This window comes from Haliotis rubra, unplaced genomic scaffold (assembly GCF_003918875.1).
Source record: "Haliotis rubra isolate DU_JTF1 unplaced genomic scaffold, ASM391887v1 Scf252, whole genome shotgun sequence".
NCBI classification, from domain to species: domain Eukaryota; kingdom Metazoa; phylum Mollusca; class Gastropoda; order Lepetellida; family Haliotidae; genus Haliotis; species Haliotis rubra.
In genome coordinates, this window is record NW_025766581.1 from 364,111 (window position 1) to 383,781 (window position 19,671).

Genomic DNA, 19,671 nt, shown 5'->3' on the forward strand with positions numbered 1-19,671 from the left:
ACTTACAGAGCGTAAGGTATACACGTCATTAAATTCCTCCAAGAGCCTTTTGATTTATGTGATTCTTTAACAATAGTTTGACTTCATTTCGGGAGCATAACAGATGAGCTGCTTTGGATTATTTGCGTTTTCAAGGCAGTATGTCGTCGACTTTCGTCGAAACGTGGAAACGTATTTATATCTTGAGCATGACATAAATTGTCTAATATTCATTCTGAAACCGAACAAAAGAAACAAGAAAAATATATCCATAATATTCTATTTGGCTTTGTTAAAAAAGAAGGCATTTGTGCTTTTTGTGTAACGGCACCATGACAATAATAAGCTGACAATCCAAGCTGAGTTCAAGATGTGTTTATTATTCGTTTTCGATGATAGTTTCTGACTAAGGTTAGGTCGTTTTTCAGCCTGATAAGCAATGTCGTCCTTGACGTCTAGCGATACTAGGCAAAACGGTTACATTCATGATCCGGATAAGGCGATGGAAATTTGCTTGAATTTTCATTGTTCAAGCACGGGCTGTGATTGTGTTGCACGTGCATTACAACTTTAACTGGGTAAAAAGTATTTTCATATGGAAAAAGTAATAATATACGGATTTCTATGAAATACAGCAGGAGTTTCAGCTCCATCGCGTTTGTTGTTTGACATTATCAGATTATGTAGGAACAGAACAATTGCATACAGGATAGTTTAGACAGTACATCCCGGGGAGGTGATATCATGAACTCAATTTCTATTTGAAAACGAGGAATCATTTATGAGCATCATCAAACACTGTTCACTAATGTTGGGGGAATATTTCTTCACTTTTTCGGTATTTCTTTAAGTGACCCAAAACAAATGCAAAACACTACAACTAAAACATACTGGAGAATGGTGGAGAATTTACAAGCGCAATGTATGACATCGAATAAGCTCTTCGTGGACTGATTATGCCGGACACAACAGATATTAACAACATGAAACAGTCGGCAAGAAAGGACCATGGAAAGATCCCCATTTTATAACTAGAAATCATTGCACTCTGTGCATGAAACTTGCAATGGCAGAGAAACCCATTCATGAAATATGATATACTGGTCATCTTGAAAGATGACCAATGAAATTCAGTGGATTCTACTGCCATGTACACCGGTGTCATGGAGATGCAATTACTTTTGTCTTGTTTGTTTCTTGTTTAACGCTCAACGCAGCGATATTCCAGCTATATGGCGGAATACTGTAAATAATCGAGTCTGGACCAGACAATCCAGTGATCAACATCATGAGCACCGGTCTACGCAGCTGGGATTCTATGACATGTGTCAATCAAGTCAGCGAGCCTGACCACCAGATCCCGTTAGTTCCCTCTTACGACAAGCATGGATTATTGAAGATCAATATTCTAACCCGGATCTTCAAGGCTCGGCTTAGGTGAAACACAGCATGCTTCTAACAAACCATAAGAAAATGTAAGAATACAGGTATAAAAATAAAGGTCCTACAGTCCAAGTCTTATAACCCAGGTAGTGAAGTGTAAGTATGTAAGTATGACTACCCACCATGGTGAGACGTTTGACGACTCTCCTGCTGAGAGGAGAATGAGGTGACAATGTACCCACCAAGTGAGATTGGACTGTTTGACTGATTGACATGTGCCAACCATGCTAGCCTGACCACCCGATCCCGTTATTTGCCTCTTAGGACAAGCATGGGTTCCTGAAGATCACTTCTAACCCGGATCTTCAATGGGTTTTAAGTACTACACAGAGGACGTCCGGTGCCTTAGCTAACTGACAACGACTATGTGTTGAATATATGAAGTCTGAGGGTAAACTATTCATTTCAAAGATGCCTGGTCTCTCGTTCCGGAAACAAAGAGACTGCGCAGAGTAAGCATACTGTGTCACAGAGAAACATTAGTGGATCTAAAATCAATATTTTACCTGTGTGAAACATACCTGTAGTCCTGACGAGTTCGTTACATTCCATTTTCCATACACAGAAAATAACACATAACTGCAGCAGGAAATATTTTTTCTACTTTCGATAAGACATTTGACGTGTGCATAAATACCATGACAGGGAAATAATTGAAGCCAGTGTTGTTTATACTGTTTCCAACATTTTCTGAAAGTTATTTTCTTGACAATGTACATTTAGTGTGTTTGGCATTTAAATGAAAATATGATACTGTGTTGCTCCCGTGTGGATGTCCTGTATCAATGTTTCCTTAATTTATGTTTACAAATTATCTGAATTTCCTACCAACACCGGGTGTGTGTTTTACAGAGAGTCAATAAAGGCCAATAACCGCCCAGCCGACAGAACATTTACGGAAAACGGCGAGTTCAACCGATTGTGACAAAAACACTCCGGAACACACAGCCAGCGGAAAGGTAGACTTAAGTCATTGCTTGTCATTTTCTGTAAACTACGTATTGTCAAGCTGATACCTGATACCCGTTATTGTGTTTTGTCAAATGTTATTGATGATCTGACAGACTCTGAATATACGAGTGTCAGTACATCTTGAAATCAGCGATACTTGAGCATTTAACGCGGAAGTTGTTTACTTTCGTTATCACTTTAAACGATGGCCCCTCGATGGGGTTGTAACATGTAGGACTGGAGCTTAGTGGGTAAATCCAATTATACAAAGGTATTGACTTTGACTGATTCGTGGAGTTGATTAATGGTGTTCAGGTGTAATTTCGATGAACGTATCCGTTCACTCGATCGTTCCTCCGACTGTGCTTTGTGCGATACCTTACTATACTGATGGCTGCGGGGCGTGTCGACCATGTGTAGTGCTAGTGTTTCCCTTAGAACAGGGTTGAGGTTATCCACGAGTGAATAGACAACATGTATAGTCGTGGCGGTGCAGGTATGTCCGTTGTGTTCTCCACGCCTAAAGTGCATGTATCTGGCAGGAGCACAGGTTTGGGTCGAAAGTCACCGTTTATATACTGTTCAATGTGGACAGTCATAGATTGTTATATGTAGAACTTAAAGGCCTGTCAATAACATCAACATCGACTTTACGCAAGATGCTACGCCTCATTAGGCTTAGAGTTGAAATGTCTGTCCAGGACCATGTACCTGCATGAACGGCAGAATACCCAGGGTCAGTTCTTCCTCTCCATACTGTATGGTAGTAAGATTATAGTCCGTTTGGCTCAAAAGCGGACTGATGAATTACAATCAAACTCGAAAACTAATAAACATATAATACTCAATGAAACGCTGATCATAATCAAAACATCAGACCTACCCTGTGATTTGTTTGCAGAATTTATGTTCTAACATTAAAAAAGTTGTTTAACAAACTATCATGAAAATTTTGACATAGTTCACCATTTGTTACGAGGGAGGAGTGCAGAGAAAGGGACAGCCAGGTGTTAGAGAAGCACGTGTACAAATGCCGACAACGTTATTGATTCATTAACCTGTGCTGTGCCGTCTCCATCCTTTAAATTTCTCGCATACCTGGCTGTCCCTTTCTCTGCACTCGTCCCTCGTAACATATAGTGAATTGTGTCGATATTTTAATGATAGTTTGTTAAACAACTTTTATATTTTTGGGACATAAATTCTGCAAACAAATCACAGAGTATGCATGATGTTTTGATTATGATCAGCGTTTCATTGAGTATTATATGTTTATTAGTTTTCGAGTTAGATTGCAATTCATCGGTCTGCTTTTGAGCCAAACAGACTATACATTCAGTTAAGGTTTAATGTCGGCGCGAAATGCCCCCAAACCAATACGCATTCTCATCCAAATCGTCAGCATCACAAACACATCAAAGTGTTAGAACACAATGTTGTGTTACCGATTGTTTAAGGAGACATAACCTGAGATGTTAAACTAGCTTTTATGTGGTGTGAGTAAGACATCATTTGGAACACATTTCCTGTAACTTTCTTATCTGCACCGGTATTGTTGGGGTTTTAAAAGTAAAGGGAAGTAACTCTTGTCCATTACGTCGTCTGTTTGCTATCAACATATTTATTCTTAATCTGAATAATAAATGTCGGGAAAATGTCAGCGTTTCCTCGGAGCGGTCTGACAGCTTGGATACATAAGGACATACTCTGGCACATGCTACAGATCACACCGTACACATGCCTACATTCATGCATGCATCATATGTATGTATGTGCGCGCGCGTGCGTTCGTATTCGGCTTCGCATGCAAATGCTTGTGTGTTCAGATGTATCATTGCTGCTTATGGAATCTGTAGTGAGAAAAATATAATCTATTTGTACTAAAATAAAAAGACACAAACTGCATGTGTATCTTACAGATGGCGACCGCTTGGCTGGAGAAGAAAGTAAAAGATAATTTCCTGACGTGCTCCATCTGCTTCGAGATGTACACAGACCCGTGCACACTGAGGTGTGATCACACATTCTGCAGGAAATGTGTCAACTCATACATCCAAACCAGACCTGATGCTGTACAGTCCAAGACCATCCCCTGTCCCTGCTGTCGACAAGACACCAAGGTGCCCAACCCTAGCAGGCCGGTGGAGGAGTGGGCGGGGCAGATCAAAGCCAGCATTGTGATACAGGGGCTGATTGACACCTATAGATCCGAGGTCGCTGTGCAAGGTAAAGTGAAAATGTGATCCACGTGTGTGCGTGTGCCTGCGTGTATGTATGTATTATTAAATAACCTGCTTCCTTTCCTAGCCTTTTGAAATTGCAATGAAAATAAGCACGTTTGTACTTGTGTTCACAGAGACTTCAAGCACCTGTTGTATGATCTGTCAGCAACTAGGGGAGACAACTCCAGGGGCCTTGTGGTGTGCTGAGTGTGGACTGGCCCTCTGCGACAAATGTGTGAAGACACACCGGATGACCCCTATTTTATTGAACCATGACCTATGTGACCTGTCATCTAGGTCAAAGGTCAAACGGAGGATCAAGTGTACGGAACACAAGAGTAACCGTCTTGAGTTCCACTGTCAAGACTGTGGGAAGGCTGCCTGTCAGACATGTTGTATCATCTACCACAGAGCTTGTAAAACTGTCGTCACCATTGAGTCTATGAAGCCAGGGATGAAGGCAGCACTGATGGAGAAGAGACTTGGCATGGAGAAGAGACTGAAAGTGAGGTCTAAGAAAGTAGACATACGAAACGAGAAGCTCCAAAGTAATTCTAGAATCACAGAGTCAGCTGTTCAAAATATTAGGTTGATCTGCCAGACAGCCATTAACAAGATTAAACAGAAAGAAACACATCTCTTGGAAGAACTGAATAACATATCACAGACATACGCCGACCAACTCCAAGCTGATGTGAATCTGGAAGAGATCGAGATGCAGATGTACAGACAACATTGTGAGTTCATCGACCAGGTCTTGGTATCAGACTGTGAGATGGACCTGTATGACGCGTATCAGGTCTGGGAGTCTGGAGCTGTAAAGATGGAGGATGTCAGATGTACAGTGGCAGCAGACACCCGGAGAATAGATCACATCGGGTTTACACCAGACACTGTAAAAGTCATGAAGGTCCTAAATAGTCTGCAGTTTGGGGACATCGACGTCACATACCAGGACAGATGTCTGTCAACTCCTGTGCTGGTTGACACGAGAGATGTGAGGGTGGTGGATGATGAGAAGCCTAATCTATCTGATATGATAGTCCTGGTTCTAGATGGTGTACAAACGTGTGTTGTTACGGACTATATGTGTGTGAAATCTTTCTTCACAAGAAATAATCTTTCATGCCACAGTAAGCTTCCCCTGGATAACTCTCCACAAGGGATGACACAGTTGAATGAGAAGCAGGTGATGGTTGCTGTCCCAGACTCCCGTCAGATTGTAACGGTAGAAGTGACCCCTGACCTGGTGCTGCTCTCTACCATCAAAACACGTGCCGGATACTACAGTCTGGCTGTTCTGAATCCTTCCTGTCTAGCAGCAGGTACGATGAAATGTGTTCATATACTGGACATGGCTGGACACGTGTTGAGGTCAATCACTATACACAATGGCGACTCACTGTTTGCCGACCCCGACTACATGTGTGTCAACAACAAGGGCAACCTACTTGTGTCTGACTGGAGGAACAAGTCTGTGACATGTCTGACGTCAGAGGGGGATATTGTGTGGAGATACGCCCCTGCCGGAGACAAGGCACTCAGCTACCCTTATGGTATCACAACTACCAGCACAGGAGACATCCTGTTTATAGACAGGGTCATGTACAACGTGATACAGCTGACAGAGTCGGGGGAGTTTGTCAGGGAACTGCTCACGTTAGAAGATGGCGGTGAGACGGGCATGTGTGATATATTCTGTGATAAATACGGTTTCTTATTTCTATGCACAGACACGGAAGTGAAAGAGTACGTGTTTGTCTGACATAAAAAGCAAGAGAATGAAAGTCAGTGCAGAGCTGTGGTTTATGACATTCTGTGCATGGTGTTCGTCTGGAATGGCTTGTGTTTTCACCAAAACGTATGGGCATAGCTTTGTCGGTGAATTGCAGACATGCAATATTCAAATAGGTCGTTTCCAGCATGAAGTGAAAAAGTCCACCAGGTGAAAGATCACCAGCTGTTGTGGAGATTCCTTGGATGACCTGAGCTACACAACGACTTGATCTCAACAGTGTGCTGAACCAGCTGACCTAAAGGAAATATTCCAGCTTCCTAAAGGAAATATTCCTCTCCCTTATCCCTTTAATAGACTAAAGCTAAGATAGAGTCTTGGTATATTATTTGTTTTTCGAAAAACGAAGAACAATTTGTGTTGGATAGAATTGAGGAATAACGAACCCGGTGCTGGTTAGGTTTTTTGGTTACTCGGAAGTGTACATGTTTCCGTGTGTATGACCACACCAGTGTATGTGTATTTAGAACGATCTCATCATCCGTTCAACAAAGCATGGGCCCAAACAAATTCCAAACGATATTTCTAGTATTGAGCGATGTTTCCTAAAACCATATATAATTCCTTTCAAAAAGTTTAGACTCACTAGTGTAATATACTTCCCATCAAAAGTTTAGACTGTTTGAAGTGAGTCTAAACATTTGAAAGGAAGTATACAAATTGAAGTCTTGAGGTCAAGGGTATACTGTATCTCTGTTTTCACATATTATACACAGGGGACACTATGTTGAAACGTCACCCTAAGCCAAATTGTTCTCTTTTCAGATTTTATTGCTTGTTAGGAAGTAAAATGAATGTGCGCAGTTTTCATTTCTGTACGTTAGATGACCCTGAAGATGAGAAATTCATGTGATAATATGGTTGGACAAGGAAATTTAGTGAGATTTCAGGTATTAAATTATATTATTTCGTAGAGCAATGCTAACATTTGAAATACTTGACGTCACGTTTCTATATTGTGCACCCATTTTCACATTTCCTATACATCAGACCATTATATTGCATATGTATATTTCAGCTTTTGTTTCTGTTTTGCTTCGTTTCTCTTTGTAGCTGCATGACGATGAATGAACGAGTTGTAAGTCAATGGAATGAGGTGTAATGAGCTGTGCTATAGTGATACAGTTAGATGGACATGATGACGAGCGACACACAAAATACTGTGAGTAGACTATTCTAGAGAGGAGGACAAGGAAATTTGGTAACATTTGGCTCCACATTTTATAGATGTAATTACAGTGACGAGATCACAAATCTGGGATACCAGTCTGAAATACTGTCAGTCTAGATTAGAAGTATATTTCGGCTAGCGACAGTTATTCTTTGACGGTGATACTTGAGGTCAACAAAGTGGTAGGTAATTAAATTGAAATCACATAAAATGTCAGTTTGTTCAAAGTATGTTTCTGTTGGTGTTAGTGAAATGGGACATACTCTGTTTATGAAAGACGTCAAGCATATTTGTAACGACCCATGGAATTCCATTTTCATAAGATATGTGATTACAATAATAGGAAAGATACAGTTTCCCTAACAACGACATGCATGAACATTCCAGAAAATTTTAAACAAAAAACTTTCCACATTCGCGGAAAAATTATTAAAATTATACTTGAGTGTTTGCCAGTTCATTTGACCCGGCGTTAAAATGAGGCAACATTTCTTGTCTTTCTTTCTCAATATTCATTCACATGTCTCTGGTCAATTTCACTTCGCTGATTCAAACAAGTTGGGAATCGACATCGAGCGTGCGGTATACTATGCATTTAGGAGCTGCAGGAGCCTTGAGATTTGTGTGAGACTTTAACGAAAGTTTAGCTTCATTTCCGGAGCATATCAGATGAGTGGCTGTGCCCTCTATATATTATCTGATTTAGCAAGGGAATACGTCTAGCCTTTGTCAAAATGTAGGAGCATTTTGTTTCTTGAGCATGACATAAACTGTCTAGTAATAATTCTGAAATATGAGCGAAAAAACGAGAGAAAATATCCATGATAGCCTAATAGGGTCTTTTTCACATGAAGGTATTTGTGTTTTTTGTTTAACTGCACCCAGAGCAATATTAAAGCTGACAATCCAAGCTGAGCTCAAGTAGTGCATGATATTTATTCGTGTTCGATGATAGTTTCTGACTAAGGTTAGGTCGCATTTCAGCCTGAGTAGCAATGTGGTCCTTGACGTAGAGCCGGACTAGACAAAACGGTTACATTCATGATCCAAATAGGGCGATGTAGCTGCTTGAATTGTCATTATTCAATCACGGGCTGTGATCGTGATGCACGTGCATTACAACTTTAACTGAGTAAAAGGTGTGTTTATATGGAAATGGTATTACTATATGCTGATTTCTGTGAAACATAGCAAGAGTTTCAGCTTCATCGTGCATGTTGCATTTCAACTTTATGTATGCTGCACCTCGCCAGCAACACCTGACCTCGGCCTGATAAACATATGTGTCTCAATGTGTCTCTGTCAATATTACATTCTGAATACTTTTTTTGTCACTGTAATTTTTAAAATTAGAATTTGAATAAACAAGGTGTTTTTTCTCTCTGCTATTTGAATTAGTGTTCGGAGAGGTCAACGTTGGTTGATTATGGCTTGTTGTTTAACGCCGCACTCAGCTACGTTCCAGCTGTATGGCGGCTATCTGTAAATAATCGAGCCTGGACAGTGATCAGCTTTATGAACATCGATCTTTGCAACAGGAATACGATGACATGAGTCAACCAAGTCAGCCAGCCTGTCCACCCGATCCCGTTAGTCGCCTCCTACGACAAGCCGACAAGCATGGGCTACTGAGGATCAATTCTAACCCGGATATTCACGGGTCAGAGAAATCAATGGGAGTTATAAGTAACAATTACACAACACATGCATTTCAGTTCTTGAAAGGCATTTAGAAGTTGGATGAACATGAATACACGTGAACGGTGTTTAGATACGTGTTCAAACTCAGTATACGTATGTGTAAAAGATTAAATCGCTTAGTTGGGAAACACAGGGAGTAGGTGTAGAACAGGGAAAGAATTGTAACCAGTATTGTTTATGTTGTTTCAAAGATTTTCTCAAAGTTGCTCTAATGGACATTTAGTTTTTTGGCCGCTTTAATGCATCAACGTTCTGTTTTGGTTATGTTGACACATTATCTGAATTTCTTGTAAGCATACCAACACCGGGTGCGTGTTTTACAGACATTATAAACCTAACCCTATTTTTGTCCATTTTATTGAAGAGGTAGCTTAAAACCTTGGAATAACCTCCAATTGGAGGTTTTACCAGTTGTAAAACCCTTTTAGAGATTTTACTTTTTGAATAAAGACCCCTAACCGGGTTTTACAAGTGGGAATATCTCTGACAAGAAAAAATAACAAAATTCAAAAGATAAAATTCTTTATTTAATTATTAACTGCTTAAAGCTTAGAGTGACATGGGAAGTTTTGTGCCAGTCAGTAGATGGGATTTCGGGTTGTGAACGAGCCTCTCTAACAGCACATTCTGGCTTTGGGTCGGTCTTTGTAACTATGGTTACGGTGGTTTGCGGGTGGGCCTCGGCTGGTCTTGACTATTCAGATGTCAGACACTGCATCTTTCTGGTCGTCAGATAACCGTTTGTACATCCTCACTGCCTCACTGCGATGTCCTAGACAATAGAAATATTTGTTACATATGTTATATTTGGGATGACACATTCTTAGTAAAGTACAAATTCTAGTACTTTTGGGTGGTTGAGTCCCTTCCGGGATTCGAACCCTCAGAATCAGGCACCAAATCGCCAGCACACAAAGTCAGCCGCCCAAACCGCTCAGCCACTTGTCTGTGTGCTGGCGATTTGGTGCCTGACTCTGAGGGTGTTGGCTCGAATCTCGGATGGGACGCAACACCAAGAAAGCATTGTGTAATCAGAAATATTCGTTATTTATACACCTTCAACAAAGTGTTTTCAGCAAATTCTGTAGATTCCAAGATCAGATCACAACCATATTTCCGGTTTAACAAGAGATTTGAATCATATAATATACTTTTTATTATAAGCCTTGAGGGAGCATTATTGACGTATATACCCGTCAAAACATATCACGTCGACTGCAAGTATTCAAAGATTTACAGTAATGGATCCAAAAATCAGCAAAAAGACTGTTTTCGGGCTAAAGCCCTCGGGGTGTTTCCCTCCCTTTAGGTTTTTCTTATACACAGACGTGTTTTCTCCTTCACGTCAACAAAGGCCGATAAGCGCCCAGCGGAGAGAACACTTCCGGAAAAAGTCGAGTTCAACCGATTGCAGCAAACCATACCCAAAAAACACACCGGAAAGGTAGGCTTAAGTCATTGCTTGTGATTTTCTGTAACGTACATATTGTTAAACTGACAACTGATACCAGTTATTGTGTCTTGTCAAATGTTGTTCATTATCTGATAGAAATTTACGAGTGGTCAGTACGTCTTGATACGTTCGATCATGTGCGTTGTTGTTATTGTTTGCCTTTGAAAAGGGTCGAGGTTAAAGGTGAGTAATTAGGTTAAATACATGTATGTACATGGTACATGATCCAAGTCATGGCGGCGCAGATATGTGGGTTGTGTTTTCCACACCTGAAGTGCATATATCAGGCAGGAATGTAGGTTTGGGCCGAACTACCCTATTAATATCCCGTTCAATATAGGCAGTCAGAGGAAACACTGTGTATACCTGAATGGGGAAATGGAAGGACAGTCCATGACATCATCACCAGCGTTAGTAACAACAGGGTGGGGTTCGACGTTGTCATAGTAACATGTCAGTACAGGACCGTGTAGCTTCATATATGGCAGAAGAACGTGGGTGAAAACCTGTCTCCGATGCTGTGTGGCAGGATAATCAGTTGAGATTGGCACCATTTGCGCGAATATGCTCCCAAGATTACTACGGACTTGCATGGTAAATAATATGGTAACTATGGTACGGTAAATTAGGTGGCAGTGTACCCAGTCTGACTGCTCGGGTACAGAGGCCCACATGCAGTTTACATAACACACACACACACACACACACACACACACACACACACCTACCTTTTCCCCCCTCTCTCCCTCCCTCTCTCTCTCTCTCTCTCTCTCTCTCTCTCTCTCTCTCTCTCTCTCTCTCTCTCTCTCTCTCTCTCTATATATATATATATATGTGTGTGTGTGTATGTGTATGTATGTATGTACAGTTAGTTAGATAGATAGATAGACAGGTAGATAGAGATCTGTTTATATTTAAAGTGTGTCTGTGTGTGTGTTAGTATACAGCTTTACATGCAGATGCGTGTATCTTCAGATCTTAAAGCGTAATTTATTTGTATTAAACTAAACAGGCACAAACTGCATGTGTATTTTACAGATGGTGACCGCCGGGCTAGAGAAGAAAGTAAAGGATAATTTCCTGACGTGCTCCATCTGCTTGGAGATGTACACAGACCCGTGTATACTGAGGTGTGATCACACATTCTGTAGGAAATGTGTCACCTCATACATCCAAACCAGACCTGATGCTGTACAGTCCAAGACCATCCCCTGTCCCTGCTGTCGACAAGACACCAAGGTCCCCAACCCCAGCAGGCCGGTGGAGGAGTGGGCGGGGCAGATCAAAGCCAGCATTGTGATACAGGGGCTGATTGACACCTATAGGTCCGAGGTCGCTGTGCCAGGTAAACTGAAAATATGATATGCGTGTGTGTATGTATTTAACACAGAGTGGTAGACATGACACTGCCATCTCTGTGTGTTAAAAATACCCTGCTTTCTTTAGTAGCCTTTTCAAGTTGTGATGAAAATAAGTACGTTAACTTGTGTTTACAGAGACCTCGAGCACCTGTTGTACGATCTGTCAGCAACTAGGGGAGACAACTCCAGGGGCCTTGTGGTGTCGTGAGAGTGAAGTGGCACTCTGCGACAAATGTGTGAAGATACACCGAGTGACACCGGTCAAACGGAGGATCAAGTGTACGGAACACAAGAGTAACTGTGTTGAGTTCAACTGTCAAGACTGTGGGAAGGCTGCCTGTCAGACATGTTGTATCATCTACCACAGAGCTTGTAAAACTGTCGTCACCATTGAGTCTATGAAGCCAGGGATGAAGGCAGCACTGATGGAGAAGAGACTTGGCATGGAGAAGAGACTGAAAGTGAGGTCGAAGAAAATAGACATACGAAACGAGAAGCTCCAAAGTAATTCTAGAATCACAGAGTCAGCTGTTCAAAATATTAGGTTGATCTGCCAGACAGCCATTAACAAGATTAAACAGAAGGAAACACAACTGTTGGATGAACTGAATACCATATTACAGACATACGCCGACCAACTCCGAGCTGATGTGAAGCTGGAAGAGATCGAGATGCAGATGTACAGACAACATTGTGAGTTCATTGACCAGGCCTTGGTATCGGACTGTGAGATGGATCTGTATGACGCGTATCGGGTCAACATACTCGTGTCTGACTGGGGAAGAAGCCTGTGATATGTCTGACGCAAGACGGAGATGTTGTGTGGAGACACGCCCCTACCGGTGACAGTGCCATTGGTTTCGCCTCTGGTATCACAACTACCACAACACGAGACATTCCTGCTTGTAGACAGCCGCACTGACAAGGTGATACAGCTGACAGAGTCGGGGAGTTTGTCAGGAGCTGCTCACGTTAGAAGATAGCGATCAGACAGGCATATGCGATATATTTTGTGATAAATACGGTTTCTTATTTCTATGCACAGACACGGAAGTGAAAGAGTACATGTTTGTCTGACATAAAACAAAAGAATGAAAGTTAGTGCAGAGCTGTGGTTTAAGCGTTTGTCAGTTTACTGCTCGTGATCTACTGTACGTGGGGTTAGTCTGGAAATATTTATGTATTCACCAAAACGTATGGGCATCGCTTTGTCAGTGAATTGCAGACATGCAATATTCAAATAGGTCGTTTCCAGCATTAAAGGAAATAGTCCACCAGGTGAAAGCACACCAGCTGTTGTGGAGATTCCTGGCATGACCTGAGCTACACAACCACTACTTGATCTCAACAGTGTGTGCTGAACCAGCTGAACTTTAAAGAAACCCCATGCATGAAACCCAGGAGACATATATACACTGACTAATGTATGGATGGACTAGGACCACAGGAACTCTGAAACTGTTGGTCAGTTTTCGGAGTTTCTTCCTCATAGAATATTCAGTATCAATATACACGATCTTCACCCAAACCTGATGATATAGCTTATATTGTCTAGTTGAGACATACCATATTTACTTACAGGTCACTTCCAGCAATTAAATGCACCGCATGATGACTCGGTGAAACACATCAGTGGTGATAGTGGTTGTACCTACACTTAGACAGGACAATATGATCTTAACATAGTATGATAATGCATACCACCTATGGTTAAAAGCCGAGGCATGTGGTGAAAAGGAAACCTTACGTCTCTGCTCATGACTTGCTGAAACGCTATCAACATTGAAAGGTGTATGGCATACGATCCAGTAGTCTGTCTCAGTGTCTGTGAACCACATTTTGTCCCCTGTTGCTTAGCCCACCCTGTAATGCCAAAGCCATAAATGCACAAGTCTAGATTTCCTCAGGTCCAGGATCTCCCATCTCATAAGTGATCCTTATCTAGTTAATGGACCAAAAACTTTTTACTTCACTTCATTCAATCTTGTGCTAGTTTATCACGAGTAAACCCAAGTATGGAGAAGATTGAGGCGCGCAGTGTTATCAAGTTTTTGCACTTGAAGGGTTGCACTTCTCAACAAATTCACGAGGAGATGAAATCTGTATATTGTGAAGATCTTATGATAGTGTTGTGAGATGGAAAAGGGATTTTCAAACCGGTCATATGTCCATCACAGATGAGCCAAGAAGTGGACGCCGTTTTGACGATATCAATGAGGTCATTCAAGAGGTGGGGTTGGTTTTCCATGAAACTGGGGTTCTATTCAGGCGTCTGCACAAGGTCAAGAAATGTTGGGAGAACTCTGGATTGGGCCTGTGTATATAGAAGTCTTAAGGACAAGAAATCAAGATAAACTTTTTAATGTACTGTACCTGTATAGTTGATTACTCCCAGATTGTCTACTCATGACTATAAACATATAATGAAGCACTCCTACACTTAATAATGTACTGTACCTGTATAGCTGATTACTCCCAGATTGTCTACTCATGACTATAAACATATAATGGAGCACCCCTACACTTAATAATGTACTGTACCTGTATAGCTGATTACTCCCAGTTTGACTACTCATGACCACAAATATATAATGGAGCACCGATTTTATGCATTTGTATTAAAGAATCTGTCTATGTAACTGTCAACAAAATAAACAGCAGAACGCAAACTGCTTGCAGAGGGAGGGAGCCAATGACCTGTAACAGCGGCAGCGTTTGGTCATAAAGGTAAATGCACGTGCAGTTCATGATAGTTACCTGTGCACTGCACAGTGATAGACCGTTTGGATCATTCACATTGACTACTTCTAGCTGTCATAATGAAAGCTTATTCAGATGATGCTAAACGTTTAATTAGAAATGTGTTGAATTTTGTAAAAAAAAGAGAGCAAACGTAACAAACCGATTTATAAGGTGTCGGATTACATGAAACGTACAACTTTCCTCTTGACATGAAAAGAACATCGTGCTAAACATTGTGAAAAATAAACGAACAACCAATAAACAAAACCATGTACAAAAAGGTAGGCATCCAAAGTTAGATTCTTTTGACATCAGGGTCATCAGAGATGTCATTCGCCGGCTATTTGCTAGAAATGAACACCTCTTCATACCTGTCACGTGCAAAGCTGACCTACATTGACGAATGTAGACCTTTATGACCCAACACTGCCGCCGTTACAGGTCATTGGCTCCCTCCCCTCTGCAAGCCGTCTGCGTTCTGCTGTTTATTTTGTTGACAGTTACATAGACAGATTCTTTAATACAAATGCATAAAATCGGTGATTTACAATGTGATTAGATTGTCTGTCAAAACATCCACTTGCACAGTTTGAGATCGATTGGGTCATTGGATGAAGAGATATTTACAAAACACCGGGTCCACATGCATTTCATGCCAAACTATAGCTATTTGATGGCCATTGAATGATTTAATATATCGCTATATCTCAAGCTTAGGCTTTTTATCTTAAAAAAGAAAGTAAGCAGATGTCGCTTTATAGGTAACTGTATAGGAAATGCATGCATTTCAACTCTGGGCCCTACTTGTTTGTCACACTTCAGTTTTGGTGTGTGTGTTTTTGTTCAGTCCTATATTCATTTTTACAGTCTTCGGAAGTGTTTTGCAATAATGAAAGGAAGACAACACTACCGAGATTATTCCGAGGTTCCAGCGGTGTAAATGTACTCCATGGTGGAAGTAAGCACATAAAAGACGCCAAACAACAGTCAAACATATACATGTTGAACAAGTGAACCGAGAGAGCGAGAGACAGACTCTGATACATAGTGCAGCTGATCCTCACCCAACAAAAATTTCTTTATCTGAATGTGCCTCTGTTAATACAATATTCTGAATAACCTTTCATCACTGTATGTTTTACAATTGGCTTTGATTTGAATTTGTGTTGAGGAGTGATGGTATAGTTTCTATTAAACTGAGTGGGTGAATTTAGATTTTCGCCGCTTTTAGCAATATTCCAGCAATATCCCGGCCGGGGACACAGGAAATGGGCTTCACACATTGTACCCATGTGGGAAAGCGAACCCGGTCTTCGGCGTGACGAGAGAACGCTTTAATCACTGGGCTACCCCTAACGCTCCAAGTTTTCAGGAGAAGTCAATTTGATGTATGAGTGATTCCAAATCACGTGCATTTCTTTTTTAACACAATTGTTTGCAATATGGCATTCTTTTTTATAACTCCCATAACATTTTAAGTTTTCAATTATAGGTTTTATAACACTGAAATGAATGCCTTTCTTTGGAAATTTTGTCCAATCACATGAAGTGCCACCCTACCAATTAACAAAGAGTTCACATGATGGGCGACGACGCTCACTCACTGTGGAGATATAAGTTCAAATTCAGTATGGGTAAAAAGATGTCATCACTTAGTAGGGAGTGCTTAGAGTGCTTGTTTTACGGACCAGTCAACAAAGGCCGATAAGCGCCCAGCCGACAGAGCAGTTACGGAAAAGGGCTAGTTCAACCGATTGTGACAAACCAGACCGGACCACCACAGCCAGCGGAAAGGTAGACTTAAGTCATTGCTTGTGATTTTCTGTAGAGTACGTGTTGTCGAAATGATAACGGATACCAGTTATTGTGTTTTGTCAAATGTTATTCATTATCTAGCAGAAACATACCAGCGTTAGTGCGTCTTGAAATCCGTGAAACATGAGGATTTAACGATGAAGTTGTCTACTTTCTTTATCACATTTAACGATGGTCACGCGGTGATGTAACCCGTAGCATTAAAGCTTACTGTATAATTCCAAATATATAAAGGTATTGACATTGACTAGTTCATGGAGTCAGTGTTCAGGTGTAATTTCGGTGAAGGTATCCGTTCAATCGTTCATCCTACCGTGTTTTGTGCGATACCTTACTACTGGTGGCTAGGGGCGTGTCCATCATGTACATTGTGAGTGTTTGCCTTCAGAAGTTCGAGGGTATCCGCGAGTGATTAGAAAACGTGTACAAGCTCCGAGTCGTGGCGGTGCAGATATGTCGGTTGTGTTTTCCACACCTGAAGTGCATATATCTGGCAGGAATATAGGTTTTGGCCGAACTACCCTGTTAATATCCCGTTCAATATAGAGAGTCAGAGAAAACACTGTGTATACCTTAATAGGGAACGGGAGGCCAGTCCATGACATCATCACCAGAGTTAGTAACAACAGGGTGGGGCTCGACGTTGTCATAGTAACATGTCAGGACCATTTAGCTGCATACATGGCAGAAGGACGTCCTCCCTGGTCCCGATGCTGTATGGCAGTAAAATTATCATGGACGCACACATATATGTGTGTATATATATACACATAGATAGAGAGATAGGTAGATAGGCAGGAAGGTAGGTAGGTAGGTAGATAGATAGATGGATAGATTGTATTAAACTAAAAAGACACAAACTGCATGTTACAGATGGTGACCGCCGGGCTAAAGAAGAAAGTAAAGGATAATTTCCTGACTTGCTCCATCTGCTTCGAGATGTACACAGACCCGTCAGCAACTAGGGGAGACAACTCTCCAGGGGCCTTGTGGTGTGCTGAGTGTGAAGTGGCCCTCTGCGACAAATGTGTGAAGACACACCGGGTGACCCCTATTTTATTGAACCATGACCTATGTGACCTGTCGTCTAGGTCAAAGGTCAAACGGAGGATCAAGTGTACGGAACACAAGAGTAACCGTGTTGAGTTCCACTGTCAAGACTGTGGGAAGGCTGCCTGTCAGACATGTTGTATCATCTACCACAGAGCTTGTAAGACTGTCGTCACCATTGAGTCTATGAAGCCAGGGATGAAGGCAGCACTGATGGAGAAGAGACTTGGCATGGAGAAGAGACTGAAAGTGAGGTCGAAGAAAGTAGACATACGAAACGAGAAGCTCCAAAGTAATTCTAGAATCACAGAGTCAGCTGTTCAAACTATCAGGTTGATCTGCCAGACAGCGATTAACAAGATTAAACAGAAAGAATCACAACTGTTGGATGAACTGAATAACATATCACAGACATACGCCGACCAACTCCGAGCTGATGTGAAGCTGGAAGCGATCGAGATGCAGATGTACAGACAACATTGTGAGTTCATTGACCAGGCCTTGGTATCGGACTCTGAGATGGACCTGTATGACGACGCGTATCAGGTCTGGGAATCTGGAGCTGTAGAAATGGTGGGTGTCAGGGATACAGAGGCATCAGACACCCGGAGAATAGATGACATCAGGTTTATAACTAACACTTTCAGGGTCCTGAGACCCTAGATAAACTGCAGTTGGGGAAAATTGACGTCACATACCAGGGCACATGTCTACTGTCTCCAGTGCTGGGTGACGCGATAGATGGGAGGGTGGAGGATGATGAGGTGAGCCCTACCTTAAGGTGCATAACAGTCCTGACTGTAGGTGATATACAGACATGTGTTGTCACTGACTTTTCTAACAACTGCCTGAAATCTTGTACACTAGAGACAATCATCCATGCCACAGTAAGCTTACCCTAGATAACTCACCATCTGGGATAACACAGTTGAAGCAGAAGCAGGTGATGGTTGCTGTCCCTGAATCCCGCCAGATTGTAACAGTAGAAGTGACCCCCGACCTGGTGCTGCTCTCAACCATCCTAACTCGCAATAGTTACGACAGTCTGGCTGTTCTGAACCTTTCATCTCTGGCAGCAAGTGGCGAGGATTTTGATGGTTACAGCATTGTTGATATCCTTGACATGTCTGGACACGTGTTGAGGTCAATCAGTAAATACAATGATGTCTCACTGTTTGCCTACCCCTGGTACATGTGTGTCAACAACAAGGGCAACATACTCGTGTCTGACTGGGAACGTGAGTCTGTGACATGTCTGACGCAAGAGGGAGATGTTGTGTGGATACACGCCCCTACCGGTGACAGTGCCATTGGTTGCGCCTCTGGTATCACAACTACCAGCACAGGAGACATCCTACTTGTAGACAGCCGCACTGACAAGGTGATACAGCTGACAGAGTCGGGGGAGTTTGTCAGGGAGCTTCTCACGTTAGAAGATGGCGATGAGACAGGCATGTGCGATATATTCTGTGATAAATACGGTTTCTTATTTCTATGCACAGAAACGGCAGTGAAAGAGTACGTGTTTGTCTGACATAACACAAAAAGAATGAAAGTTAGTGCAGAGCTGTGGTTTAAGCGTTTGTCACTTCACTGCTCGTTATCTACTGTACGTGGGGTTAGTCTGGAAATGTTTGTGTATTCACCAAAACGTATGAGCATCGCTTTGTCAGTGAATTGCAGACATGCAGTATTCAAACAGGTCATTTCCAGGATGAAGGGAAATAGTCCACATGATCACCAGGTGAAACACACCAGCTGTTGTGGAGATTCCTGGCATGACCTGAGCTACACAACCACTACTTGATCTCGCCGCCTCCATGGTGTAGTAGTTAGAGCGTCCACACGGAGAGCGGAAGGTCGCGGGTTCGATCCCTGACCGCGTCATACCAAAATACGTTAAAATATGGTACAAGTTGGTCCCTGTCTGGCGCTCGGCATTAATGGGTACAACAAGGACTGGTCGGCTCGGAGTCAGTATAATGTGT

The 19,671-nt window shown here is 41.9% G+C and overlaps 3 protein-coding genes across 3 annotated transcripts in view; all 3 read left to right on the forward strand.

Moving 5' to 3' along the window:
• Positions 1-6,591, forward strand: part of LOC124279548 (protein wech-like) — a 30,270-nt gene extending 23,679 nt beyond the window's left edge. Inside the window, exon 3 of the mRNA XM_046715377.1 lies at positions 4,730-6,591. Coding sequence (XP_046571333.1) covers positions 4,730-6,360 — 1,631 coding nt within the window. The 3' untranslated portion in view covers positions 6,361-6,591. The remainder of the gene's footprint in view (positions 1-4,729) is intronic.
• LOC124279586 (E3 ubiquitin-protein ligase TRIM36-like) overlaps positions 1-19,671 on the forward strand; it is a 64,655-nt gene that overhangs the window by 43,436 nt on the left and 1,548 nt on the right. The window lies entirely within an intron of this gene.
• On the forward strand, positions 10,694-19,217 carry LOC124279588 (tripartite motif-containing protein 54-like). Its single transcript, XM_046715430.1, has 6 exons — positions 10,694-10,706; positions 11,754-12,060; positions 12,212-12,275; positions 17,626-18,229; positions 18,331-18,447; positions 18,612-19,217. Exons 2-6 carry the CDS (start codon positions 11,754-11,756, stop codon positions 19,215-19,217), a joined length of 1,698 nt encoding a protein of 565 aa, XP_046571386.1. The 5' UTR covers positions 10,694-10,706.

Coding starts and splice junctions, on each gene's coding strand:
- LOC124279588 (XM_046715430.1), top strand. CDS start 11,754: ATGGTGACCGCCGGGCTAGAGAAGAAAGTAAAGGATAATTTCCTGACG. Junction 12,061..12,211: donor GTCCGAGGTCGCTGTGCCAG/GTAAACTGAAAA, acceptor TTGTGTTTACAG/AGACCTCGAGCACCTGTTGT. Junction 12,276..17,625: donor ACAACTCCAGGGGCCTTGTG/GTGTCGTGAGAG, acceptor AGGGGCCTTGTG/GTGTGCTGAGTGTGAAGTGG.